Source organism: Podarcis melisellensis, assembly GCF_964234715.1.
Source record: "Podarcis melisellensis genome assembly, chromosome: 17".
NCBI classification, from domain to species: Eukaryota; Metazoa; Chordata; class Lepidosauria; order Squamata; family Lacertidae; genus Podarcis; species Podarcis melisellensis.
This window is the reverse complement of record NC_138534.1, coordinates 30,677,607-30,705,326: the sequence shown is the minus strand read 5'-3', so window position 1 is coordinate 30,705,326 and position 27,720 is coordinate 30,677,607. Positions and strand designations below refer to the sequence as shown.

The 27,720-nt window shown below is 41.7% G+C and overlaps 2 protein-coding genes across 6 annotated transcripts in view; one reads left to right on the top strand and one right to left on the bottom strand.

The window, feature by feature from the left end:
* Window positions 1-23,323, bottom strand: RNF170 (ring finger protein 170). 5 transcript variants are annotated; one of them, XM_081894731.1, is made up of 9 exons: window positions 23,210-23,323; window positions 16,734-16,823; window positions 15,323-15,466; window positions 14,148-14,223; window positions 12,218-12,326; window positions 11,538-11,611; window positions 10,335-10,439; window positions 5,909-6,013; window positions 1-4,259 (listed from the first exon to the last, which is right to left on the bottom strand). In XM_081894731.1, the coding sequence occupies exons 2-9, from the start codon at window positions 16,736-16,738 to the stop codon at window positions 3,990-3,992; spliced, it is 888 nt and encodes a 295-aa protein (XP_081750857.1). In that variant the 5' UTR covers window positions 16,739-16,823; window positions 23,210-23,323; the 3' UTR covers window positions 1-3,989. The 5 variants fall into 5 exon arrangements, with proteins under 5 accessions (XP_081750857.1, XP_081750860.1, XP_081750858.1 ...); XM_081894734.1 differs by having other exon boundaries at window positions 12,218-12,323; XM_081894732.1 differs by having other exon boundaries at window positions 16,734-16,829; window positions 23,210-23,296.
* Window positions 23,324-23,371: 48 nt separating this feature from the next.
* HOOK3 (hook microtubule tethering protein 3) overlaps window positions 23,372-27,720 on the top strand; it is a 56,538-nt gene continuing 52,189 nt past the window's right edge. The window contains exon 1 of the mRNA XM_081894131.1: window positions 23,372-23,697. Within this exon, the coding sequence (XP_081750257.1) occupies window positions 23,641-23,697 (57 nt within the window). The 5' untranslated portion in view covers window positions 23,372-23,640. The remainder of the gene's footprint in view (window positions 23,698-27,720) is intronic.

Below are 27,720 nucleotides of genomic sequence, written 5' to 3'. Positions count from 1 at the left end.
TTATTTCAAACATGGTTTATTTTCAGTAAATACATGAGCCAGCTTACATTTTGTGTAAAACATCTATGGTAGCATGCTGCCTACAACTGCATAGATCTCTGGCAGCCTTTTTACACCAACTTTGGTCATTAATTGTTCCTCATATGAAAGTCAACTGACATAGTACTTGCAGCAAATAAATCAGTATGTGGCCTTAAGGTTGTTTTGGGAAATTGAGTGTGTGTGCATCAAAAAGCATTATGTAGCCACTAGTGTCTTTATTAATACAGATCATTAATTAGCAGGGAAATGGAAGAAAAAGAGATACAAGACAAGATTTCTGTTTGGAGTATTTTCTCTTGTCCAAATCTTTATAGTTATTACTTTAATCATTTATTTTCTACAGGATTCATTCCTAAACTTTAGGATTTCTGGTTAGTGATTCTTTCAGATAATGTTAAAGCTAATACTGGAAAAATCCATCTTTTCCTCTGAATGAGAAGTGCCTTGCAATAAATCAGAAAAAGCTCTCTTATCAGATTGTAATACTGCATCTGGCTTTTGAGCTGAAATATTCTCCCCAAATTAATGGATTTTTATTACTATTAGGAATGAATGAAATTGCTATGTAGGTCCCCAGATATGATTCAGAGGGACATATTAAAATATGCAGGCAAAAAGGGCAATGATTCCTGTAAAATAGTATTAGTTCGTTCATGCCCCACATTATCCATCAAGGATTAGGAAGCAGATTTCCTTTTGGAAGAAAATCGTCTCTAGAGCAATGCAGAAGAATGCACAGTAGGAAATAAAAATTTCCTGTTATCCTCCACAGTTTTGTGTTGGCAGCAACAGTATGTGTTTGAGATTATACAGAGATCGTATGACTGATTCCATATTAAAATTATATACTGAGAATATAAAATGTTGATTTCTCCAGTTTTTAAAAATAAGAAATATAGCCTTATCATTTGACGCTAAAACAACTGAGCAGAAAAATAAACAAGGTACCCTATAGGGAACAGGTGCAAGAAGAGCATGGGTGAGGCATAAGGCTCCAATAACTAAGGCTGTGCATAGTATCGGCACTGCGAACAGGGATAGCTAAGCATAACAAAAATATGGTGCAAGTATGATTGCAGAGATTCCAGAAATCGAGTGCTGAACAGTGACAGGTGACAAGGTGTGATGTGGACCAAGCCCACTTCTCACATCAGCACCAGTGACAGACAAAGAAGGCACACAAAAGCCACTTGGAAGACATTCTAAAGTTACGTAAAGGGACTTGCCCTGATGATACAGACTTGAATGAAGAGAATTATCAGCGCAGGTGGCAAACAGGGCATTAAGGCTACTAAACAACTCTGTGGTTACTGTAATCAGTTGAAATCTGTTTTTGTTCAAAGCAAAAATGGGTTGCATAAGAAGACTGTTCAGCCACCAGAAAATAAAGAAGGCAATATGTACTAGGGTTTGACTCAACCTCTTTTTGCAACTGTTTTTGGGTGTTTTAGAGGAACATCAAAGACTGAAACAGCCCACTTATATTCTTATATACTTTATTTTAGGCTCTACACTTCTTGACGTGCAGTAGTGCTTTCATATGTTCTCCCCCAACTTCTACATAGAGTTTGAGTTGACCAAAAATAAAGGAAGATTTGTTTAGTGCATCAGGCTGGCATCATATCCGAGGTAGGCAACACATCACTATCACATACTAGTGATGACAAGAGTAAGCAGAAGTATTGAAAGGAACTAGAGACAGCCTTTAAAAACAGTAAAACTGATGGGAGATGTTTTCTCTTTTTAAACTCACTCTCTTTCCTTCCCTTGTTTTCAACATTCATGTCAAGTAGAGACAGAACAGACCAAATGTAAATCTCGAGACAGAATTAATACATTCAAACATTTTCCCCAGCCATGATTTTGCAGATTTAAGACTAAGTTCATAGAAACAATTAACATTTGTGAGAATGAAATCGCCTTTGCATTTTAAGAGAACCTTTGCCTTGTTCATGCCCAGGTTCTTAAAATGAGACAAGAGAGAAACCTCCCCACTCTACAAAAGTTAGTATTTCAATGCACTTAACTTATATTCTGATACATGTTCATATGCTTACAATGTCACTCAGATACCCTGCAAGGAAATGGATGCATGGACAATACAAATATTTCAAAATATGCTCTTGTCTGGAATACAAGGAGATCAAATATATTTTCAAGTACTTAGGGACTTTAATAGAAAAAGTACAGTTAAGTAAGTGAGGGATGAGTTTTCTTTGGCAAGGATTTTATCAAATTGAAAGAGTTACTGCCTTAAACAAAGCGAAGTGTCAAAGGACCAGTGCGCAGAATGCTCTCGCTCCCTTAACCATGGTTATATGATCGGGAGTAGATTGCGGTATCTCACATTCCTCTCTTCTGGCATGAATTTCCTTGCTATGGCTAAGAGTTGCATTGGTACTGACTTCAACCATGCTTAACACCAGCCAGGTTTTGCCAGTATGAAAAAAACAGAGAGTGAAGCTGCTTAAAATAAAACCTTGATTGATGTTAACTATAGTTAATATTAGTGTTGCTATAAACCTTCACCATAGTTAACGCTGGTGTAGAAAATTCATACCGGAGAGGAGTGGGCTAAGATCCCATAGGCTGCTCCAGAAGATCCCATATCTTTCTCTCTTAAGGAGCTCTGTCTCTAGTGATGCCAAAATGCTCTCTTCCCAATGACTATTTGAGGCAGGAACTGGCCAAACAAGGCTGTGACTTCGTGGTTAAGTGATAAGGAGCATTCCAAGCACAGGGGCCTCAAGTCCCTGCATCTAATCTGTGCATTTTGGGGGGGTGTTTTGTAAATCATGTACATAGGAATAGAAATAAAAGGATGCTATCTCTTCTCTTCCTGGGCTGTTCAAAGCCCAGTGCTTTTGCACCTGTTCAACACTTCTCTCCTGCCTCAAGAACCATTTAAATTTGATGGAGGGTAAGCATCTCAAACAAGGTGTTTCATAGCATTTCATGGACACCATGTGGTGCAAGCTTAGAAGGTATGCACCCCGATTCTATGCATGCTTAGTTGGAAGCAAGTCCCAGTGAGTTTAATAAGGATTACTTCTAAGCAAGCACGCATGTAAGTATACCTACAACACGGTGATAGTGCCCATTACGAGAAGTTATTTCAACTATAACATTCGGTTTTAGATTTCAGCTAATCACTAGCACTTAGCATTTCACATGATCAGGGAGCCTAGTTTTGATTCAAGTTCAAAGGTTTAGTTAATATTACATTATACTATACTATATATTCCCCTCTTGAGATGGGCTGTCTTCTATTTTATCCAAGCCATCATGTTGAACCTGCAATGTAAAAAGCAATTATCTGTAACACATACCATCATTAATCATGGTATGGACAAGTGTACATTGCAAGGTACAAATGTTATATGGAGAGATGTATGTAATTGCAGCTAAAGCAATACTGTACTTAGAATGTTTGTGCAATAGTATGCTGCTGCCCAAGCTTGAGCACTTACTGCATAGGCAGAGATGCTAAACTAGGTTATTTTAAAAACCAACAATTCCCTCCCACTTCAGCACCCGCAATGAGACATTAAGCAGTCTTTGAAACTGTACATTGAATAAAAAAACTGTACATTGAGTAGTGCCTTAAATACATGTCCAGCTAAACCGAATACTTTCTTTTTTTTGTTAAACATTCAAAGAAATTCCCTTATAATTGGTGGTACCTTGAATAACGTACAATTACTCATCCACTGTAAACATATGTAAGCAGTATATGACATATTGAATCAGATCTCTTTTATATAACAAACACTGAAAATCCAGTTCGCTATCACCACTATGACAATTTCCATGCTTACATAAGATGTTTGGCTAGAAGCTATTTAATAGCAGAAACTGAAAATGTGTCAAGATGATTATTTCATAGTGGCTCATTTAGTTAAGCACCCCTCTTAGTGCTCCTGAATGTTGGTCACTGACATTCGCCTTCATCTGTTCAGTCTCTGTGTTACAACCTCTCGGTACATTATAGATATATAGATGAGTAGCAGAAACACCACAAAGAAATCATCTAAAAACCCCAAAATTCCAAACAGGGCTTCGGGGAGAAAATCCAGGGGGGATGCCAGGTACAACAAAGCTCCCATGAGGCAGAGGAATATTCGGATGCGGAACATCCAGAAGAGACCGCCAACGGAAAACATTTCTCTGAACGCATGGCGCAATAACGTGGGCAAATCCATAATCCTTTCCATAATCTAAACAAAATGTAGAAAGACCAATTTTTGGTAAATGTGATACACGGTACATTTATCTCAGGGACTTTTGACACATATATTACAAGCTCACGTGCATTTACACAAATTGTAATATTGGTGAAAAAGGATGATAGTGTAATTCCTTCTTGCACTGTGTCCATGACCCTTTCCCTCAGTATCTCCCTCATAAAGATCTATATTCTCATTCATAGGGACTCTGAATATAAACAGCATCTTGGATCAGGTTTTTTTTTATACCAAGTACAAGATTAAACAAACACATGGGAAAAACAAAATATTGTTCAAGGTTTTACATTCAATACAAAAATACTTAAATAAGACTCAATATTGAAACATCACTTTCTCTAAGTGTTAGAATGCTTTATATCTCAACAATCCATACCCAAAAGAACCCAGAAGGCGGAACAATATTATTAATCATAATAGATTGCAGAGGGGGAGTGTGAGAGAGTGTGGCTTGCCAAAGCATCGTTAATGGGTTGGGGCAAGATTTCAACAAGGAGCCTTCAGGCCAGGGGTTGGCAAGGTTTACCTCGCCTGGGCCAGTTCACTCCAGCAGAATCCCTCCATGGGGCAGATCACGTGTGTGCCTGAGCGCTCCCCCCAATTTCCAGCGTCTTGTGTCTGTGCAGACACGATTTCTGGTGCCGTGGAAGCGAGTCCCTGCACCATGCTGTGCCTGTTTAGCGCAGCATGTGGGGACTCACCGAGCAGATGGCTTGGTTTGGGGGTGGCTCGTGGGCTGGTTAAACAACCCCCGTGGGCCAATTGTGGCCCATGGGCCTTAGGTTGCCTGCCCCCATTTAGGCTTACAGCTCCCTCTCTTAACTACTACATAGCATAAACTCTTTTCTGACTAAGCTTGCTGAATCTCTAAAGGGTAGTAAGACATACAAAAGCTGGGAACTCTCCATGCCTGGGGCCTCTAAAGTTGGTATTTCTCAATTAAATCCCTTATTTTATTCTCGAAAATTCACCACATCAACAGGGATTATTATTTGTCTTGGGTGGGGTCCACAAATCTGGCTGGTTTTGCTGGCTGACAAAAAAAAATGTAGTTTCTGGATCCCTCACCACAAAGGTCATTGTCTACTTCCTTCATCTCTGCAACACAGTACAAATGCAAAGAGAATCCCTTGCTCCCTCACCGCAAATGCAAACTTATGGCTAGGAAAGGGTGCAGGAAAGATTGTTCCTAGAATTACACTACACAGTGCATTATAGAAACAGCCCCAATGCTCCTCTCCACCTTGGAGGTAGAAAGGGATGAAGTGGGAACTAACTCTAGCACAAACGTGGGGACCAGCTCTTCTCCATCTCCAAGGCTGGAAGGACGCCTGGACCTGTCTCTGAAGCCCAGTTGCAAAACCACACACCCAGGCCTTTCTTTTCAGAGCTAAAGAACAAGGCTAGGACTTGTCCTTTTGCGACCATACTCTTGAGTACCTTCAAAGCACTATAGCCAAACAAGCCCATTCATCCTTCCAACCTTAATGCTAGGGAAGGGCAGGGACTGGCCTCTGTGCTTGCACTGCGCTTCAGAGATGCTCCAGTGCTCTGTAATATTGTGTGCTACTGGTGAATGGAATTTGTACCCCTGGTCCCACTGACTCCATCCCCACACATACCGATCTTGGCTGTCCTGAGAATCTCCTGTTGTAATCGTTGACAGCCTGAAGCACCTGCACTGCATCCTCTTGTTCTTCATTGAAGAGTGGTAAAAATAAAGTTACCTGAACACAATAGAAAATTGATCATTTAATACCTGTATGCAAACTTTCCCCCCTTTCCACTGCAGTGATTTTAAAACAGGGGTGAGGAACCTGTTGGCCCTCCAAATGTTGGATTCTCAACTTCCATCCACTGCTCCCTCCATGGCCACTGCTCAGGAACGATCGGAGCTGAAAAGCCACAGGTTCCCCACCCAAATTTTAAAAGGTTACAGAAAAGCCATACCCTAACAAATGACGTGCCCTAGCATAAGAACAAAACATGTGACTGTAATTATTCTTACTAGGCGTCTCTTACAACTACAGGGGTTACACATACCATACAGCTCAGACAAATTTGACAGTTCTGAAAACCAAGGTGCAAAGCACTTGCAAAGTAGTCCAATACATTAGAGTAGCATTATCCATAGTCCGAAGCAAAACAGGAAACAGCCCACAAGATAAATATAGCATCTCACTATAAATATTCATCTGGATGGCTGCACAAAGGAGATTTTAAAACGTGTTAAATTCTTACCTGTGCATAAAATGTTACCAAGACTACACATGTCCCATATCACATTACACACAAACATGTAGTATTACACAAACACATGTATCATTACAGAGGCATAATTTCCCAAGAACTTGAGCCTAGAGCTGTATTCTGCCATGGGAACTTTGCCTCTGATTTTGATTACAAAGGACGACTAGCATCCGGCCACTGAATCCCCATGCAGTGGGAATCAGGGTTTTTAATTATTACAGAAATGCAAGACTATGTAAGAATATATAGTATTAAATTCTATGCAGAATATAAATATGGTTAATAGGCATATAATGTGTAACAGATTTCACAGGACATCACTATGCCCAGGCCAACAACTTATACTTGCTTAATTTTATACAGATAGATGGAGGTGGGGGAATGTTAGTGTTGCCATATGAGGAATGGGAATGGCACTAGGGAACCCAGCAGGCTCAATGAAGGCCTAATAAACACAATAGGGAAACTCAAATGCAAATGGCACAGATTTGGCCGAAATGAGAATACCCTTTATTAGATGTGGGGACCAGAAGCAAATAATAATAATAATAATAATAATAATAATAATAATAATTTATTATTTATACCCCGCCCATCTGGCTGGGCCTCCCCAGCCACTCTGGGAAGCTTCCATAGAAACCAAAAATACAGTAAAATATCACACGTAAGAAACTTCCCTGGACAGGGCTGCCTTAAGATGTCTTCTGAGTGTCAGGTAGTTGTTTATCTCTTTGACATCTGCTGGAAGGGCGTTCCACAGGGCGGGCGCCACTACCGAGAAGGCCCTCTGCCTGGTTCCCTGTAGCTTTGCTTCTCGCAATGAGGGAACCGCCAGAAGGCCCTCGGCGCTGGACCTCAGCGTCCGGGCAGAATGATGGGGGTGGAGACGCTCCTTCAGGTATACTGGACCGAGGCCGTTTAGGGCTTTAAAGGTCAGCACCAACACTTTGAATTGTGCTCGGAAACGTACGGGGAGCCAATGTAGGTCTTTCAAGACCGGTGTTATATGGTCTTGGCAGCCGCCCCCTGTCACCAGTCCAGCTGCCACATTCTGGATTAGTTGTAGTTTCCGAGTCACCTTCAAAGGTAGCCCCACGTAGAGTGCATTGCAGTAGTCCAGGCGGGAGATAACCAGAGCATGCACCACTCTGGCGAGACAGTCCGCAGGCAGATAGGGTCTCAGCCTACGTACCAGATGGAGCTGGTAAACAGCTGCCCTGGACACAGATTTGACCTGTGCCTCCATGGACAGCTGTGAGTCCAAAATGACTCCCAGGCTGCGCACCTGGTCCTTCAGGGGCACAGTTACCCCATTCAGGACCAGGGAATCCTCTACACCTGCCCGCCTCCTTTCCCCCAAAAACAGTACTTCTGTCTTGTCAGGATTCAACCTCAATCTGTTAGCCGCCATCCATCCTCCAACCGCCTCCAGACACTCATAGTATTCCAAATGTACTCACACAATAGATTAGTACAATGGCATTATGATATTGGCAGTTTTGCGTTCAATTCCTTTCCTCATGATCCCTAGCATGGAATTTGCCTTTTTCAGTTGTTGCACATCTTCATAGAGCTATCTATTACAGCCCCCATATCTCATTCCTAGCCAGACACTGCTAGTTTGGACCCTATGAGCATATATGTAAAATTAATAGTTTTTTGCCCCAACATGCATCACTTTGCACTTGAATTGCATTTGCCATTTTACCACACATTCACTAAGTTGGGAGAGATCTTTCTGGAGCTCTTTACAGTACCTTTTTAACAGTTTTGAACAATTTAGTATCATCAGCAAACTTGGCCACCTCACTGTTCAGTCCTAACTCTTGATGAAGAAGTTAGAAAGCACAGGTCCCAATACTGATCCTTAAGTGACTCCACTTTCTACATCTCTCCATTCAGAGAACTGTCCATTTATTGCTACTCTCTGCTTCTACTTAATCTATTTTTGATCTACAAGAGGACCTCTCTTCTTATTCTATGACTGCTAAGCTTACTAAGGAGTCTTTGGCAAGGGACCTTTTCAAAAGCTTTTTGAAAGTCCAAGTGCATGATATCAACTGGATCACCTCTATCAATATACTTGTTGACTTTCTCAAATAACTCAGATATTGTTAGGACTTCCCCTTGCAGAAGCCATGCTGGTTCTACTTCAGCAAGATTTGTTCTTCTATATACACAGAATCATAGAATTGTAGAGTTGGAAGCGACCACAAGGATCACATAGTCCAACTTCCTGAAATGCAGGAATGTTTTGTTCAACACGTGCTTGGTTATTTCCCCCCTCCTAACCAGTGTCACAAAAACAAAGAGCCACAAATAAAAAACGCAAAATAAATAGCAAAGACAGACCTCAGCATAACACTCAAATCGTCAGCGTAACACTCAAAATGGAAATGTGGCACTCAAATTGGAATGCAACACTGAAAACGGAGCATGTTCAGTTTCCGAAAAGTTTGCAAACCAGAACACTTACTTCTGGGTTTGCAATGTTTGGGTTCCAAGTTGTTTGAGTACCAAGGCGTTTGAGAACCAAGGTACCACTGTATTAGGCCTAGAACTTCATCTAGTGTCCCTGCTATCTGCCTCAGTTCCTCTGACTCTCCTGCAAAAGTTATTCCAGACACTAGAGTTCCTGGGTGCCATTCAAGTCCAGGGTCACCGCCCCTCTGGTTGGTTCCATGACCAACAGTTTTAAGTAACAATCATTTAGAGTATCTAGAAAATTTACCTATTTGTTGTGACTGGAACACAAATGTAGCAATACTACCAACATTTCCCCCGTAGGACGCTTTATTGGTTCATTTTTTATCTCAAGATCTCCCTGAGCGTTTTGATCAAGGGGACAATAGCACATCTCTAGTACTAAATTGCTTTTGGTATCACCACCGACAATGATTCTGTGGGGGAGTCCACCCCTTTGGGGAATTTTAGCTTGCTGGACTCAATGTTCTCTTTGATGTACAGAGCAACGCCATCTCCAGTACATCTTTCCTATGGTGTTTATATCTAGAGATAATGTGTCCCACTTGTTCTCTCCACTCCACCATGATTCTGTCATACCTACTACATCAAGACCCTCACTCTCCCTGGAGCTATCACTGTGGAAGTGGAACAGAGCTATAATGTCCCTGAGGGCCTCATCCACCACTCTCTCTGCCTCTCTAAGCTTTTCTAGATATGCCGCCTTGGACTCAAGGAAACAAACTTGTTCCTGAACAGACAGGAGCTCATTGCACCTTGGACACACCCACAACTTCCATCCAAGAGAGTTCACAAATTTTGGGGTTCTCAAATTTGGCTGGCTTTGCTGGCCAACCAAAATATGTTGTTTCTAGTCCCCTCCCCACAAAGGGTGAGGGCTGGTTCCTCCATCTCTGTAACACAGTGCCAAGTCAGACAATTCCTGACTCCTCAACCCCAAATTCAAGCTTAGGGCTTGGGAAGGTGTGAGAATTGTGCCTTAGAATTAGATTACACAGCCTGGGCTTTTCTCAGAGCCACAGCTGCAAAACTACAAATCCTGGCTGCGCTGTTGATAGCCAAAGAGGAAGGTTAAGACATGTCCTTATCCTGCTTTGCTTCTGGAGCGCCACAGGTACCTCAGAAGCCCAGTCCTTCTTTCAATCTTGCAGCTGGGGAGGGGACTGTCCTTGTGGATTTCAAAGGTACACTAAATGGAAGGAGAATCCTCAGCTCCCTCTTCAGCTCCCAAGGCTAGGCTGGGAGGAAAGCTGGATGCAACAGATGGGTGAAACTGTAGGTCCCTGGTCTTCCTGACTCTGTCCCTACACATACCGATCTTGGCTGTCCTGAGAATCTCCTGTTGTAATCACTGACATCCTGAAGCACCTGCACTGCATCCTCTTGCCTCTCACTGAAGAGAGGTAAAAATAAAATTACCTGAACACAATAGAAAATCAGTTACTTAATAATTTTACGTGGATTGTTTCCTTTCTTTATTCTGTGCTTTTAAAAGGTTACAGAATGTAATGTGTGTGGGGGTTTTTAAAGCCAACTAATGATGTGTTGAAGCATAAAAGCAAAATCCAAGCACTAAGATGGGTGCAGTTGTAGTTATCTTCTTATAACCACAGAGATTAAAGTTACTGTCGAGCTCAAGGAAATCTGCAAGTTCTGAAAACCAGGGTGTTCGGCTGTGAACCACCTGCCAAATTTGTCCATGATATTACAGTAGAATTATCCACAACCCAAAGCAAACAGGAAATTCAGTCCATAAGATTGGTTTGAATGGTTGCAGGGGAGAGACTTAAACATTGAACTATTATCTACATATGAAACTATGTTACCAAGACCACACATACACCCTCATCATGTCACTTGCCCTTAGTTTCAGCCGTACTTTTTGTCAGCTTAGAGATATCTTCCCTTAGAGATAGAAGAACTTTAGACCAATCTTACGCTAGTTCTTCACAAATCTATGAGACTAAGCTTGCCATGGCATCTGTTTCATCATGTTTCACTGTGTCTGCTTTGTCCCCTTTAAGATTCTTAGCTGTCATGTTGTCTCTGAAACAGGAATTACCAGGGAGGAAGAAATCAAGAGTCAAAGTTTCCTTTTCCGGTCCTGTGTTTGCTATGAGGCATATCCCATAAGAACTGCTCACTTTGAGCACATGAGAAAACATATAGATGGCAGCATGTTGCTATTATTTTGTGAGTTGGGACAGAGCAGTAGGTTGTTATGTAATTGATGATGAAATCACTATCCTCCCCACTTAAGAGATTTTTGAAATAAATGTCTTTATTTATTTTTTAAATGTGCAGGTGCTATGTGATTATTAGTTGGCTTTGCTACACAGATTAATGTAGATACTGCTCTGGGATTCATAATCTAAAATGATGCCTAGCATTAGATTCTAAAGCAAATGCTATTCTACTCAGGTATTAATGGTATATTCCTGAAACATAAACATGTAAAAACTTTGAAGGGAAAGTTACCAAAAGTTAACATCACAATTTTGAATATCAGCTTATTACCGTTTGCCTGCAGATAGGGCAATGTATTGCACCTCCCCATGGACCACACCTCCAGTATGCAATAATGCAGGAACCTAGATAAAATAATACCATTACTATTTTCTTAAACTGACAGTAACCCAAATAGAAGTTGCTATTTCAACAAACACTCAAAAATGATGAGCTGATCCAAATGATAAGCTGATGCAAAAGTGTCATTTTGTGGGGTGAAAGGACTATTTTCTCTACAACACATTCAATCATCTGTGCAAATCAATATCTTAAGAAATCTTTGCAAACAATATTGAAATAGTTGTTAATCTACATTTTTAAGCGATTGCCAGCTTTAAATGGCAATGATGCCTAACCTTTCTTATGAAACTGATATTTTGAATTGTTGTGAGCCCCTTACACAAATATACATAAAATATGAAGTAGGACAGGAATAAAAATGGGCAGTAATTTAATATATTTGCTATAGCAATGATCATTTTTACATTTTTGGACATAGTTTAAATAGCTGTTAGAAACAACTAGTATCTAACACAGTCAGCTGAATGAAAACAATCAAAGGGGAAATCCATGCTGCTGTAAAACTAAACCACATTTTCAAAAGTATCTTTTTCTGCACATCATTTACTTAACACATCTTACCAGCATAACAGAATGCAATAAGTGATGCAAAAATGTATTTTACTTACCACAAAAAAGATGTCCACAGTTTGTTTCAATGGGAAATGTAGCCTGTTGTAAACACACTGGGCATGACATATCAGTATAGAAACGTTGTCTGTCTTCAAGTACATTCTGCTGGAAGAAATGAGAAGTGTCACCTCTTCAAGCAGAGCAAATCTCTGTACCTGCCAGAAGCTGCAAACTAATCCTTATTGCAAGATCGGAAGAAAGTGTTTTTCACAAGTATATTTTCTGGACTTTATTCTCACATAAGAACAATCATACAGTAGGAAATGAAGGGCAGAAACCCAACTTGTTAGCCTACAGAGTCTAAAAAGTATATATATTATATATATATAATATTATATATCTATTATATTGTGTGTGTGTGTGTGTGTGTATATATATATATAATATTTAACTTAATCTGTAAAACCAATGAGAAAACTATCTAACAATGTACGCTGAAAAGGCCTTGTTGGATTATAAAAAGTCTTAAGGATTTGCCTAAAAGAACCAATTGTTGGGATTCCAAAGTATGGGTGCCACCACACAAAGTTCTTCCATGGGTACTCATTAAATAAATTTCTGACCTAAGGGTTCAAGCAGGATGATACGAGGAAAGGCCACATTAACAACACCATAAAGGTTGGTGTGAAAGTGATTTTGTCCTCAAAGTGCCTAGCAAAAGAGTCACAACACATTCCCAGAAGGTTCAAGTATGTGTGTACCGAAGCTGGTTTCATCAGACCATGGACCACTTGCTGAAGAGTTCTAAAAGGTAAAGATAAAGGACCCCTGACAGTGAAGTCCAGTCGCAGACGACTCTGGGGTTGTGACGCTCACCTCACTTTACAGGCTGAGGGAGCCAGCGTTTGTCCGCAGACAGTTTTCCCGGGTCATGTGGCCAGTATGACTAAGCCACTTCTAGTGCAACGGAACACCGAAACCAGAGCAGCGCACGGAAATGCCGTTTACCTTCCCGCCAGAGCGGTACCTATTTATCTACTTGCACTTTTTGGGCATGCTTTCGAACTGCTAGGTTGGCAGGAGCTGGGACCAAGCAACGGGAGCTCACCCCGTTGCGGAGATTCGAACTGCCGACCTTCTGATCGGCAAGCCCAACAGGCTCTGTGGTTTAGACCACAGCGCCACCCACGTCCCACAAAGGAGGCAAAAGCCTATGGCGTCTCCCATCCAAGTACTAACCAGGCCTGACCCTGCTTAGCTTTCGAAATCAGACGTGTTCAGAGTAGTATGGCTGTAGAATGAAGAGTTGTACCAAGTGGCTACTTTGGGATGTGATGGTGGCTATGAAGTAGACTTTATTTGCTGCCTACACCACCACACAGGAGGCATGATTATCTATTCTAACTTGTTTGAAGGAGCCTTTGAAGTTCCAGATCAGGTTGACTGTCAGCTGGCCCCACCTGCACCTTCAAAGCTCCCCATTCTCAGGCAAGGAGCCTGCTGAGAATGGGGAAGTCTCCTCACCTGAGGGATGGTTGTGTCTGTGTTTTTATTTCGCTCCTTCCTTAGCACCATTCCCTCCTGGGACTGCACACATACAGAGTCAATATTTCCTCCCTCCTTTGGGCTTCCTCCAACCCCCAAATGTTTCTTTTCTTTTAAATGTGTACCTCTGTCACTCTCAGTGTTGCCTTAAGCATGCCAATGCTTCCTTCTTCTGCATATGCTATGCCATTTTGTTTTCATAAGTCACAGCACCCATCCTTGAACTTGGGAAACAGAGGGAATAGTCTCCAGCTATTACAAAAGGTTCATGAGACATGAATTCTATTCTCTAGCATCCGTGTATTATAACCAGATTTGTCTCTAAAGGAGCACAAAATCCACGAGGTGCAGATTTATCTACCTCCTGGTCATCACATGAGAAATTATCTGAGAGTTGGCACAAAATGCAATTTATGCAAGGAAGAGCAGATAGCATTATACCTGTTCTGATTGTATTTGTTGTCTAATTGCTCTCACTAGCTCTTGGTTTTCTGGATGAATAGCTTGGTGGGCATTTCTGTTAAGAGAAAATACAGTGCATAATACAATGCTAACAAAAAACTTCAAAATCAGAGCTATACACAATGGAATTCATCTAGCATGTTCATAATTCTAAGATGTTTCAATTAACTGCAAGACAATGGCATTTTATGAAGTAGTAAGTCACTTGATCCAAACTTCAGCGCAAAATTCCTTCCCCGTGTCCCAGATAGTAAGGGTAGTATCCAATGCTAGTCATACTATCATGAGTAGGCCCACTGAAATATATGACCATGTCTACCTTAGGTCCATTATTTCAATGTGTCTACTCTGGATAGAGCTTCATTAGATACAACTCTAACCCTATGTGTATTTTTTTTTCAAAAAAATACTATTAGCACATAAATGGAAAGCTTTTTAAAAAATATTTGAGTGTTCAAGGCTACAATCTTACTCATTCTTACCTAAGAGTAAGTCCCACCAAGTTCAGTGGGAGTTACTTTGAGCAGACATGCACAGGATTGTGCTCTAGGATGAAAGTAATGACATCATTTCCTTTTCCTTTATGTCATGAATTTCTTATCCCCATCAAAGTATTCTGCAATAGTTTTCATCATATATTAATTTTGAAAATGTGCTATCTTAAAGCTGAATTTTCAGTTTTAAGTAGCAGCAGCTATGGAAACAGAGAACTTGGGTGGGAAAATATCATAGTTTTATTATGCTAGTTAATGCTCCAAGCTAGATAGGCTAAGGGTGTTAAGATATACAATTTCTATGACTGGTTTTTCAGGTTAGGGTGTAGATATATATATATATATATATTTGTAACTCTGCGGTGCAAAGATGCTTTCTCTGTCTCCTTGCCCAATTTGGTTAGTGTTGTAAAGTAGCATGAAGAACTGGAGGTCATCTCATTTGGCCCAAGCTCAGTAAAAGCTTTGTGGGTGAAGGGAGATTTTAACCAACCCTACTGACTTTCTAGTTTGATTCTTCGAAGTGCTGCTTCCAAGAATGTGCAGTCAAAAAACAGGTGTGTTGTATCATTAAAAATATTTTAAATTAAATATTTAAATGTATATGCCTGACACATTACAAATACAGTAGGTCATTGTCAAGTGCTAACAGTATCTCACCTTAAAAGCATGTATGCCAGTGCAGCAAGGAATGTGATGCTGAGCACCACTGCCAGCAGGACCTGGTCACTTATTCCTTCGATCATTGAATCACTATCTAGGATCAATCTCTGAACTTCTGTTTCTTGGCTGGCCATTCCAAAGCTAGAATCCAGGAAAGACATGCATTCAGATTTATACATGTGCATAAAAATTATTCATGCTTAGCTCACATCTACAACTAAAAAGGAGTAGACAAAAAACCCTTGAAGTTGCCACTGGTCAGTGGCAGTCCCATTTAACAGCTAGGCAGCACAGGCACAGTAATAAGGTATTAGTCCAAAATCAGTCAGTTAAGCTATGTCACAGAATTTTGAAGCAGAAATAAGTAGTAATGGCGTGTGCTTCGGGGCATATACAGAGTGCTTTCCCCCCAGCATTAAAAAGTTGCAGCCTACCCTGTCATCACAGAATTAAGAGGATTACAGGGTAATAGTATATCTGCCCTATATATTAAAGCTCCAGCATCTCCATTGAAATTGAGTACTAACTCCACCTCCATTGTCAGACAACTGAACCAGAGAACACATACACAGTGTTCCCCTCCATACAATAACCCATGCTTTGTTTTCAGTTTTCCAGCAACTCTTCACAATAACATGCTCTTTCTTCCTCCACTTGTGTTACAGACAAGCTGTCCTTACTTATTCTACTTTCCAAACTCCTCCCCCAAAGTCTGGAAAATTAATTTGTGCTAAGACATCATGAGGGCTTAGCCCAGGAGTCTGTTCTCCATACCAAGTCTGAGCCCTGGGAAAGTCCATCTGAGCATATGCAGACCACTTTCCCCTTCCCACTGAACAACTGTAGTCTCCTGTTTGCTCACACACTTAGAATTCAAATTTCCCTCCAATTTTTATGCAATTTATCAATATATCAGAGAAGTTGATGGCAGACTGAATCAAGCACTTTCCTCATCCAAACTACTCCTATCTTCCATCCTGACCACTTCAATCTTCTGTTGCACCGCCAGCTGGCTTTTCCAGTTTTGGGAGGAAATTAGCTAATCGTAAATGCATTTAATAACACTGAGCCTTCCCTGTATAAGGAAGCTTTTTAATGTGTAATGTTTTATTATGTTTTTATATATGTTGGAAGTAGCCCAGAGTGGCTGGGGCAAACCAGTCAGATGGGCGGGGTACAAATAATAAAATTATTATTAGTGGTAGTAGCAGTGGTGAGATGTGTAAATGCATTTAAGATGATAATTTTATGCCAATTTCTTTGCTTGCCTTCCCTTTTCCTTTTTATGCTTGCATAAATTGATTTTCAGGTAAGCTTCCCCTCCTCAAAGGACATGACTGAAAATGCCAATGGATAAATCCTTTTGTTTAGTGACATGACATTGACAACATAAACTCCTTCTATTTACCTCATCTGGAATACTCAGAACCATGTCATTAGCAGCTTTCTTCAGGCCCGCAGCAAATGTTTCACACACAGCATCTGAGAAACCGCTGTGCTGTACTTGCAAAAAGAGAACATTTTCAGGCTACTTTTTAAAATATACTTCAACACAGCATATGTTTACATTATTTTCGCACCTGCAGATATAGGCTTGAGTAATTTCTATACCCACACAGAGTAAAGTGCAGCTGTATGTATATAAAACAAGTCAGGTCTGGATGGAACATGCTATTAAATCATCCCTATCCACTCAAGAAACATAGAGGTGCAAACATTAAGAAATTGAGGTGAAATTTGATGAAAGAGCTAACATTTAAAAATATTAAGTTGGTTATAAACAAGTATCCACTTAATCTGTCTCTGTTTTGGGTCACTCTCCCTCTATCTCCAATTTGGGGGAAATGCTAGCAGTGTTATCTTGCACCTTTCTGTGCATGGCAATCATTCATGTTTGCCAAAATTCAGAAGACCTGTTAACTACTCCTCAAATATGCAAATCTGAAGTATGCTATTAAGTAATCAAGAACAGCTACTCCTTCGCTATGGAGCAAAGATGTTGTTGGGCCTAACCCATGGTTAGCTGTTGTGCGGGAAGTGAGATGAACTGCACTTAACCCTAACAGGGATGTGCTTGAAATAGGATCTGAAACCATGATTTCAAGTAGGTTAAAGAGGAACCACAGTTAACCCTAAACTACAATTGGGTTAATGTTACTACTGTTCAGCTTGCTGAAGGTACATCCAGCAGGGGAATTGCATTTGAAAAGGAAGAGAGTATGGAGAATAAAATATGCACATAACCTGTGACTCAAAATATTTTGAGCAGTACTTGGTTAAGGTTTGCATCCAAGGAAAGGAGACAGACCAAAAGCAACCGCAGTCCCATCAGTGTTTACAAATATGCATACATAGACTGGTGAGTGCTGATAAAAGCAGAAGCATTTACTTGTATCTAGCAAAAGCAGGATGAGAGCTGCTACAAAAATCAAAAACACAATAAGAAAGCAAAGTGCAGGGGAGAAAAACCATTTTCTTGCCTTTAGCAAATAGAATTTTTGAAGGCCGATTTAATTTACTGGCCCCACGGCAAAAAACTCAAGTTCTTCACATTCTTTTTTTTATTTCCATTGCTTCTTGAATAAGAACAAAGCACCACAAAACAGCTACATTTTAATTACAACAGATGCTTTTATTCTTGTGAGCAAAGTTTTCTTTCTTTTTTGAAAAAAAGCACTGAATTTTAAGGCCACATGTTGGTGCAGATGTATTATTTCACTAGGCTTTTGACTAGATAGCTAATAAGAGAGACACTGAAAATACTTTGTTAAATGCTTCTCATGTGGTAAAGCTGAAATTTTGCCACATGGCATGGTTCAGAAATACTTAGAATGCCCTCCAGTGTCGGGTGGAATAAATAATTGTAGCTGGCCAGTCAAAATAAAATGAAATCTTAATTGCATCTGCTTAGGCTTAGAGGCAGGTCCAGCTAATTTCAGCATGTTACGTAATTTCAAATAATGTGCCCTGATCTTTTTATATCCTTCCAGAGTAACTACATTTATTGTACTCCTTTCTTAATGTTAGATAAAAGACTCCTATACCCTCTCACCAGGGAGTAAGTTCCAGTGAACTCAATGAAATTTAGTTTTCAGTAGACCTTTATAGGTTTGCACTGTCAGCTGGCACTGGCAAACCACAGCTTCTGCTCTTCATGTAAAATGCACAATGGGTATGTAAGACTCTTAATATTTGAGTATACAAGTAGCCCTTTTCTATAGCTGCCTTGAATACATGTTGTCTGGTAATCTGCATTCCTGAGTTAATCAAGGCCATTTTAATAAAAGAGACTTAAATTGGCTTTTCTGTGGCTCACATCTGTGTGATGGGGAAAAGAAACGGAAAGCAACAAAAATGTATGTAAGAGTTATTTTCTAAGCAAACATGAAAAACCAATATTGTAGAAACACAGAAAGAGATAAGGAGCTATCAGCATACACAGAAATGAATAGTTGTGAAACACAAATCTTGATGAGGGAGGTAACAAGCCTTTCTCCAAGAAAAGGGGGAAGGATAGCACTGCTGGATTTGGCTATGTGTGTTCAGCTGAATGCATGAAGACACCTTTAGTTGCAACACTGTTGGCTTGCTCCATCGCAATGAGCAAATGATCACCGTGTGCCTTTTCTTTTAAATTTATCATGTGAACTTGAATTGTACTAGTTACATTATGTGTACCAAATCAGTTGATGAACTTTTATTGACATGAATTGGTACCAAATCAGAGCAACTGAACACGAACCCCCAAAATTTATGCTTTTATATTTTTGTTTACACATGGGAACTAAAAGGTAAAGAAAACCAAGAAAAAGCAGTAAGTGTATCCCAGTCCTACTAAAGGCACAGATGAATTCAAGACTCATGCTACTCAGAAAAGATGCCTGATCTATTGATATGTTAATTTATTACTTTAGCACTCTGAAAAGCCCATAGAATGTTCTCATTGTTCTGAGCACCAAGGTGCATCCCTTCCTAAGCAGGAGGACATCCAGAAAGAACACATAGCTAAAACTGTTCTTAAGAAGGGAAGATTTATGAATTGCCACCACACCTCTCATCAGGCAAGAAAGAGAAACTACATTCATGCTGAATGATTTCTTTCTCCATTGACAAGAATTGAAAGGTTTGTTCATGCCTTCTCTAACTGTGTGTTTACTCTCTTTCATATTTACAAAGGGCACAACAGGGAACTAGAAGGTTCCAATAAGCATTTTGAGTTATTCTTCCCTAGGGGTTGGCAAATAATGCTGAAAACTAAGAATGGCCTGGATTATTTGGTATTATATTCCTTTTTAGAAAGAAAACACCATTTTTTGTGTACAGGTAAAACTCAATTTAGGGACGTGGGTGGAGCTGTGGGTTAAACCACAGAGCCTCGGCCTTGCCGATCAGAAGGTCGGTGGTTAGAATCCCCGCAACGAGGTGAGCTCCCGTTGCTCAGTCCCTGCTCCTGCCAACCTAGCAGTTCGAAAGCACATCAAAGTGCAAGTAGATAAATAGGTACCGCTCCGGCGGGAAGGTAAATGGCGTTTCCGTGCGCTGCTCTGGTTTGCCAGAAGCGGCTTAGTCATGCTGGCCACATGACTCGGAAGCTGTACGCCAGCTCCCTTGGCCAATAAAGCGAGATGAACGCTGCAACCCCAGTCGGCCATGACTGGACCTAATGGTCAGGGGTCCCTTTACCTTTACCTACCTCTCAATTTATGCAGGGGTTATGTTTGAAGGATACCACATAAAGCCAAAATCACATATAGTCAAAACACATTGGGTTCCTTGGCAGGTGTGATTGTCAAAGCCCCCCCCCCCGAACGACCACCCCTTTTTATTTTTATTTACAGAGCACATAAAACCAAATGTGTGCAAGTTTAATTGCATAAGTTGCAAATTACATGTACTTCATTTACTCACTGTCTTAACTACACTGTTAAGAGCCTCACATCAATTATCTACACAATAAACGAAGAGACCCAAATGTATACAAACTGAATCTATGCTATACAGATCTTAAAGGATAGTTAAATATAACAATGCAATACAGCTAAAACACTGAAATAAATGTTCCAGGTAAAGACTTAGGAAAATCATTTTAAAACTCACCTAGAACATTCAATGTTTTGGAATAAGAAAATAAAACAATCTGGAAGGACCTTAGGAGACACCCAATGCAACCTCCATTTCAGTGCAGGATATACTAGATTTCAGAATCTCCATTAGATGTTGGTCTATACTATTTTGATTGAGGTGCTTCTTAGGTAAAGGTAAAGGTACCCCTGCCCGTACGGGCCAGTCTTGATAGACTCTAGGGTTGTGCGCTCATCTCACTCTAGAGGCCAAGAGCCAGCGCTGTCCGCAGACACTTCCGGGTCACGTGGCCAGCGTGACAAGCTGCATCTGGCGAGCCAGCGCAGCACACGGAAACGCCGTTTACCTTCCCGCTTGGTAAGCGGTCCCTATTTATCTACTTGCACCCGGGGATGCTTTCGAACTGCTAGGTTGGCAGGCGCTGGGACTGAACGACGGGAGCACACCCCGCTGCGGGGATTCGAACCGCCGACCATGCGATCGGCAAGTCCTAGGCGCTGAGGTTTTACCCACAGCGCCACCCGCGTCCCTGACGAGGTGCTTCTTACATATTAGCAAACTGTAAATGTGAGTGCACTATCTATTTGTGACCACAATAAGGACACAGGGTGAACATAATTTTAACCACCCTGGCACACTCAAAATCTAAATGACAAAGGAGTGTATTTCACCACCAACTTATATGTGGAACAGAAAGCTGGTTCAAGTTAAAGAGTAACTTCTAAAGTGTAACTTGAGTCAAATTTGATTCTTATTATGAAAATACTTTGTAACTGCTTTGAGAGCCTATTTGGGTTATAAAGCAAGATACATGTATCCAAAGGAAATAGTGTAAATAATACCGGTATTTCCTGTTCATTAGCATGAAGAACTGTATAAGGTTGTGATTATGTATACATGGTATTTTACTGAAGGGTGCACCCTACACCTACCACTCTCAGTGCCTGTTTCGGATACAGCAGGAATTCTAGCCGGTTTTTTATATTATTATATAGCTGTGTACATGGTGCTTTATAGAGTAACATAAACTAGACAGGTATATAAGCAGAGAATGAGCAGAGGTGGCATTAAATGAAGGGCCACAGCTCAGTGGTGCAGCATCTGCTATGCATACAGAAGGTCCCAGTTTCAATCCCAGGTAGAATTAGGAATATCCCTAGTCTGAAATCCCAGAGAGCTGTTGCCAGTTCTGTAGACAATACTGAGCTTGATGGACCAATGGCCTAACTTGGTATAAGGAGTCTGCAATGATTTGTACTTAGTTTGTAATGAGGTGAGAGAGTTGAATCAGGCACAGATTTGGACACCAACTAATGAACTGGTCTCTGAAGCTGCTCTAAGAGCATCGTGTAAAGTTTCTATCTAGGGGTAGCAAATATTTGGCCCTTTAGATCTTCCTGGGCCTCCAAGCAGCTGCAGCCCCCATGACCAATGGTCAGGAATGGTGGGAATTGTAGTCAAACAACACCAAGAGGCCCTCCCCCAGGTTCAGAAAGCAACAATAAACCCAACATACTAGGTCTTTCTCCTTTGCAATCCCAACAGATATTTAGTAAAGCTTCTGCAAGAACACAATTTTTAATTTCAGTAGGGCTTGCAAGAGCAAGTTTCCCAATAATTTGTACCTTGTGAACCATAATTCAGTAGTAGGTTGCATGAGTCACATGCAGCAGGTCCCAAGTTCAATTCCCTAGCAAGCCCTGTTAAAGGCACCAGCTTTCAGGAGCTTGCTGGGTTAGCTGGATATTTGGTGTGACCAGGTAGAAGGTGGGTGGGTATGTGTGCCATTTTCTACCTTGGAGCAAGGCAGAACTTCAATGTAACTCTTGAAGGCAGGAATGCATTAGTGACTGAGTTGTGCCACGTTATTCCCAGTTAATCCCAGATAGGGGTTTCACTGTATTTTTCACACACCCCAATACAGCACCACCCAAAAGAGAAGTTGTCAGAGTTTACCCTCCAGAGTGCTCAAAACTGGGACTGCATAGACCAGATCCATTTTCAGATTTCCTTTCTTTCCTCAACCCCCATAAGGAGTGCAACCCCACCCCCGCTGCAACCTCAGGGTAAATTTACACCCACCCACTCAAAACGCAGCTGCTTACCAGAATAGCAATTTCAACAGTAAAAAAAAAACAACCAGCCTCGCTTAAATCAAAGTTTTCTAGCACCAGCGGCATGGAATAAAGCATTTCAATACTTTATGGGGACGAGAAATGCGTTTCCCCAAACTTGTGTGTTGCTCCAGCTGCTTTTTTGGACTACAGTTCCCATCATCCTTGACCACTGGTCTTGCTAGCTAGGGACGACGGGAGTTGTAGTCCAAAAAAAAAACAACCAGCCGAAGACCCAAGTTTGGGGAAACGCTGCTTTACAGAGAAGTACTTCTGCACTGCCAAAAATAAAATAAAATAAAACCAACGGGGGTGGGATAAAACTCTCCCTGTTCATTTCAGTGCATCCTCCGCAAGCAAATATTTCATAATACCGTTTGAGAGGCCTGGCGCGAAGGAACCCTAAAGCTACCTCCCTCCCAAAAATATTATTCTTATTAAAAAATCTCGTTTCTTCGGCCTAGTCACCCCTGAGAACCGTCAGGACTCGGAATAAGGATCACGTCCCGCCGAAGGGGCTCAGGAAAAGCTGCCTCAGCCCTAGCGAACACGAGTGGGAAGAAGATTCAAAGGAAAGGAGTGGTGCTCCTCTAATGGCGGGACGGGAGCCGCCGGCCAGCGCCGGGAAAGAGCGCCAAAGTGGGCGCGGCGGGTCGCCTCACGAGCGCTCGGCCACTCGCCTCAGTACCTCAGCTCCTGACGGGCTCAAGCGAGGCCTCTCAGCAACCAGAAGCGGCGGCAGCGGCGGCGGCACTGGCAGCCTCGGCCGCTTCCCCCCGCGCGCCTCAGCCAACCCGAGCGCCGCTCCTCCCTCGCGGCGTGACTGAGGGAAGGCGGGCCTAGTGGGCCGGCGGGCGCCTGCGCCTTGTCGGCGGCCGGTGTGCCAGCGGAGCGGGCGGATCCCCCACGACGGGGCCCGGCTGACGTGTCTGCGCTACAGAGCAGCCCGGCCCGGCTGTGCCGGCCTGGGTTGAGGGGAAGAGAGGAGAAAAGAGGAGGCGGCGGAAAGCGAGCGGCGGAAAGCGGGCCGGCGCCTCTCGAAGACTCTGCCTTGCGAGGAGGCCCAGGCGGCGGCGGCAGCTCCTCGGCTGGAAGAAAAAGCCCCGCCCGGCCTGCACCATGTTCAATGTGGAGAGCCTGGAGCGGGCCGAGCTCGGGGAGAGCTTGCTCACCTGGGTGAGTGACCGAGGCTTGTGGCGGGGGGAAAGGTGCCGTTCCTCGGGAGCTTTTGCCCCCTGGGCCTGTGCTTTCTCTCCTTCCATCCCTTTCCCAGTTTGGTGCCTGGGCGGCTTCCTTCTGTCTCTAACTCGAGCTCCCAGTTGGGCCCTGCCTTGCCTCGAGCCGGTCTCTGTTCTTTTGAGGGGCTCCACACGCTTTGCCTCGCTCACCCCGGTTATGAGCTTCGGCCCCCTATGATGTGTCCAGCCTCATCCTGCTTATTCAGATGCAGGCAACCCGCTGGGCTTAACTACCAGCTCACTCTGCGTATAGTGAGTGGTAGGATTCTGTATACAGTATATTATTTGTTTTCATATGCAAAATTCAGAGTGCGAAGGTGGCAAGTAAGTTTCTGCAAAGCGTGTGTTGGGCAGGGACACAGTCTCAAGGAACCAGCCACTGGTTTCCCTGTGAAGGTCCACCTGGCTTTTGTTTTGTTTCTTAGTGTGTGTAAAAGCACAGTAGAACACCTAGTATCTCCTTTCTCCCCCCCCCCCCAAGGATTGTATCCAGCAAAATTTACTTAGAGTAGACCAGCTGTAATTAATGGATCTAAGATATTTGATGTCCATTAGTTCCAATAAGTCTGTATGGACTATGACTAATATTGGATTCCGCCCCATCTTTCTTGTCCTTTGAAGGCATTAATGTCATCAAGCCATGAAAGGGCTGGGCTTGCTTATTTCGCCATCTCTCCCTTCACAGCTTTGCTCTAAATGCAGCTTCTGCTTCCCTTTAAATCTTGTCAGTCTCTTTTAGTGTTTGTATAAACTTGTGCAAAACTTCGCACTTGTGGCTACCAGCGGGATAGTTTGCACCTAATCTCATTTCTTGGAGAGAAACTACTTAAAGGCTAGTACTTGGACTCTGCAAGACTCCTGGTTGGTTTTTCTCCAACAGACTAACATAGCTATCTCTCTCTCTCTTGAAGGCGGGGTATTACTTATAATCTGTTAATTTCAGAGAAGTGAGTATCTAGTTGTGGTTTTCAGATGTTGACATCCAAGCAACTTGGGCATTGGGGGGGAAATCTACCCACACATTCTGTTGTAGTGCTTTGTCTATCTAAAATCACTAGGTTGTCTTTGTTCCATTTTAAAGAGACTTCAGGTATTTGGGCCCAGAGGAGCATTATTTCCACAGGTCTAGAGCTAGGAGTGATGGAACGCAGAGATACACTGTTGGAGATATTTGGGGTATACCTCCATGTTGTCATACTTATCAGTCTTTTGTAGAGCACTTTGCGGGGAGAAAATAAAGGCAACGTGCATTGCTAAGAGGCAAATAGTTGTAGCTAATTTCATCTGTGTATTTTCAACCAGATGTGTATGCAGACAGTTAAGATCCTTGCCTGGTTTCCCATGTTCCTGTGTGTGAATCCATAATCAAATACCCTGGAATACAATGCTTCTGAAGATAAAGTTCCAATTATGTGCAGGAGATAAAGAATAACAACTTGTATCGGGGTCCTTAACTCTTTTGTAGGTAGTGTTCTTATTATTACTTCAGTTAAAAAGAAATCTGCACCCTTGAACTTAAACAAATTCAATTCTGTTGATTGCAGCAGGGCTATTTAAGATCAAATTCTATTCTGAAAGATGCTGTTGCCTACAAACCTGTGCATTGTTGATTAAATTATAGAACAGTCTGGGCAGATATTCCAGTGTATATTCAATTTAAGGTAAGGTGTATCCTAACAGCCACTGTGTGTGTTTGTGGGGAGCAGTGTAAACCTTTGATTTTCGACCTTCCACTAAGTCCTGTGGGCTGAATTTTAGTTAACCTTCATTCTTGATGGTGTGTAAGTTACACATAAGTCTGTGAGCGGGACCAGTGAATGGAGTTAGGATGCAGCATAACTTAGTTTTTCCATGACACACACCCTTTTTGACCTTTACACCAGAGTAACGTTCCACTGCCTTAATTTATGCCAGCAGGGATTTTTGTCAGCCATTGTAAGTAGATATGCCAGGGTAAGCCATTTATATTGGTTTATTCTGGGGTGAGAAGATATGCCACAGCCTAACCTCTCCCAGCTGACATATCTCTGGGGTTTGAATTGCCTCATCAGTCAAGAACATGTGATCTGTTATCCCTAGAACTAAATTACCTTAAGGTTGTCAGCAAAAAGTACACGGACACCAGGGATGATACACAACTTCATCAGGACTTTGCCAGGTGAAAATTTGTCTCTTACAACTTAAACCAATAAATAAATAAATAAATAACTGGGTGAATGTATGCAGAGTTTATTGTGCTGTCTTATTGCACTTTGATTTTTAACAGCTACATATTGAATGTGTTATGTTCGGACATAGTTAGTTTTGTGGTTGCTGAAAAGGGGCATAAATTGTCTCCAGTGTTGTACTTGCCACCCATATTCTATGTCCATCTCTGTGTTTGTAATGCTAGGTATCTGGAGGGTGACTGTTGCCAGTGCAGGCTTGATTCTGCTGTATTAGTGCAATAGCCTGTGATGTTTTCCAGTTAGCAAAGTACAATATTCCTCACCATGCTACAGAAGATCACACCAGTACACTCTATCAGACTCCAGCTAATTTAAGATACTGGTTTTTTTTCTATTGAAAGGTTTGAGAATGCATACTCAGATGTTGTGCTAGACTGAAATACCTGTGCTGGCTGCCAATTCATTTCCAGGAAACTAATATTTTTCAAATGAGACTGCTTTCAGTTTCACCTTATGTAAAGTCCAGATTTGACTTTTTCTGTCGCAGTACTATCGTATTTTTTCCATGTGAAGTAAATAACGGGCAGTGTTTGCACCAATCTTAACTGGTAGGAAGTCCTTGCATGTTGGAAGCCCTGGGATACACATCAGATCCTATTACTGTATTATTATTATATTATGAAAATGCATTTCAGAATAAATTATTCTCTTTTCCCTATTTCAGTGGCCTTGTTTTCTGCATTTACAGTGCAGACAGATGTATCCCATATGTGCATTGTCTTTCTCGTTGCCTAAATCAGCATAACCTTTAAGGGAGAGAGAAAAGGTATTAAGCAAGCCCATTCCATTTACATTTTAATTCAAATAAGTTTTTAAAATTATAATGTATAGTTATGGATGGGTGAGTAGCATAAATTGCAGAAGGGCTGTAGCTCAGTGGTAGATAATCTGCTTTGCATGTAGAAGGTTCCAGGTTTGGTCCTCTGGCATCTGCAGGTAGGGTGGGGAGAGAACCCTCTTGGTAATCCTGCAGACCCACTTACAGTCAGTGTGGACAACACTCAGCTAGATGGACCAGTATTCTGACTCTATATAAGACAGCTTCCTATGTTCCTTCTTATATCCTAATAGCACTTTAGTTCTTGTCAATGGGAATCATTTGATACATCATGTCTTATGCTGCTTCTGGAAGAAACTTGGGTTTTAATGAGTCTCCAGGGGAAAATATATATATATATATATATATATATATATATATATATATATATATATATATATATATATTTGCTTTTGTAGATTTTCACGGGTACAGGAATGCAGGTTTTGGTGTCCTCGGGTGTCTTCCCGTGTAAAAGTTGGGGTGTCTAGGCGACGTTTCGACGAGGTCTCACTCGTCATCTTCAGGCTGGTGCTTTCGGCTTCTTGTTACTGGAACAGAGCAGGATCTCAGTGTTTGAGTTCCTATAAATACTGTTGAGGGGGTGTGGTGTATAGCCTCCAATGTTCTGGGCAGAGAGGAAGTTCCCAGGCTAGTTTTCATGTGTTTTCCAACACATGAAAGAAACAGGACACGAAATTAATTTTGCAGATTCCAAATTGCTCTTTAACATGGAACATCACCACAAGAGAATAATCATGGAAGCCATCGAGATAGAGAAACACCCTCACAACATGAACAAGCGTGACGACACATCCCGCTTGCCAGACATCTGGAAATTAGCCCTCCCCACAAAAACTGACACCAGATCCAGAGGCACACAGAACGCCATCACCAATCAACCACACCAGACCCA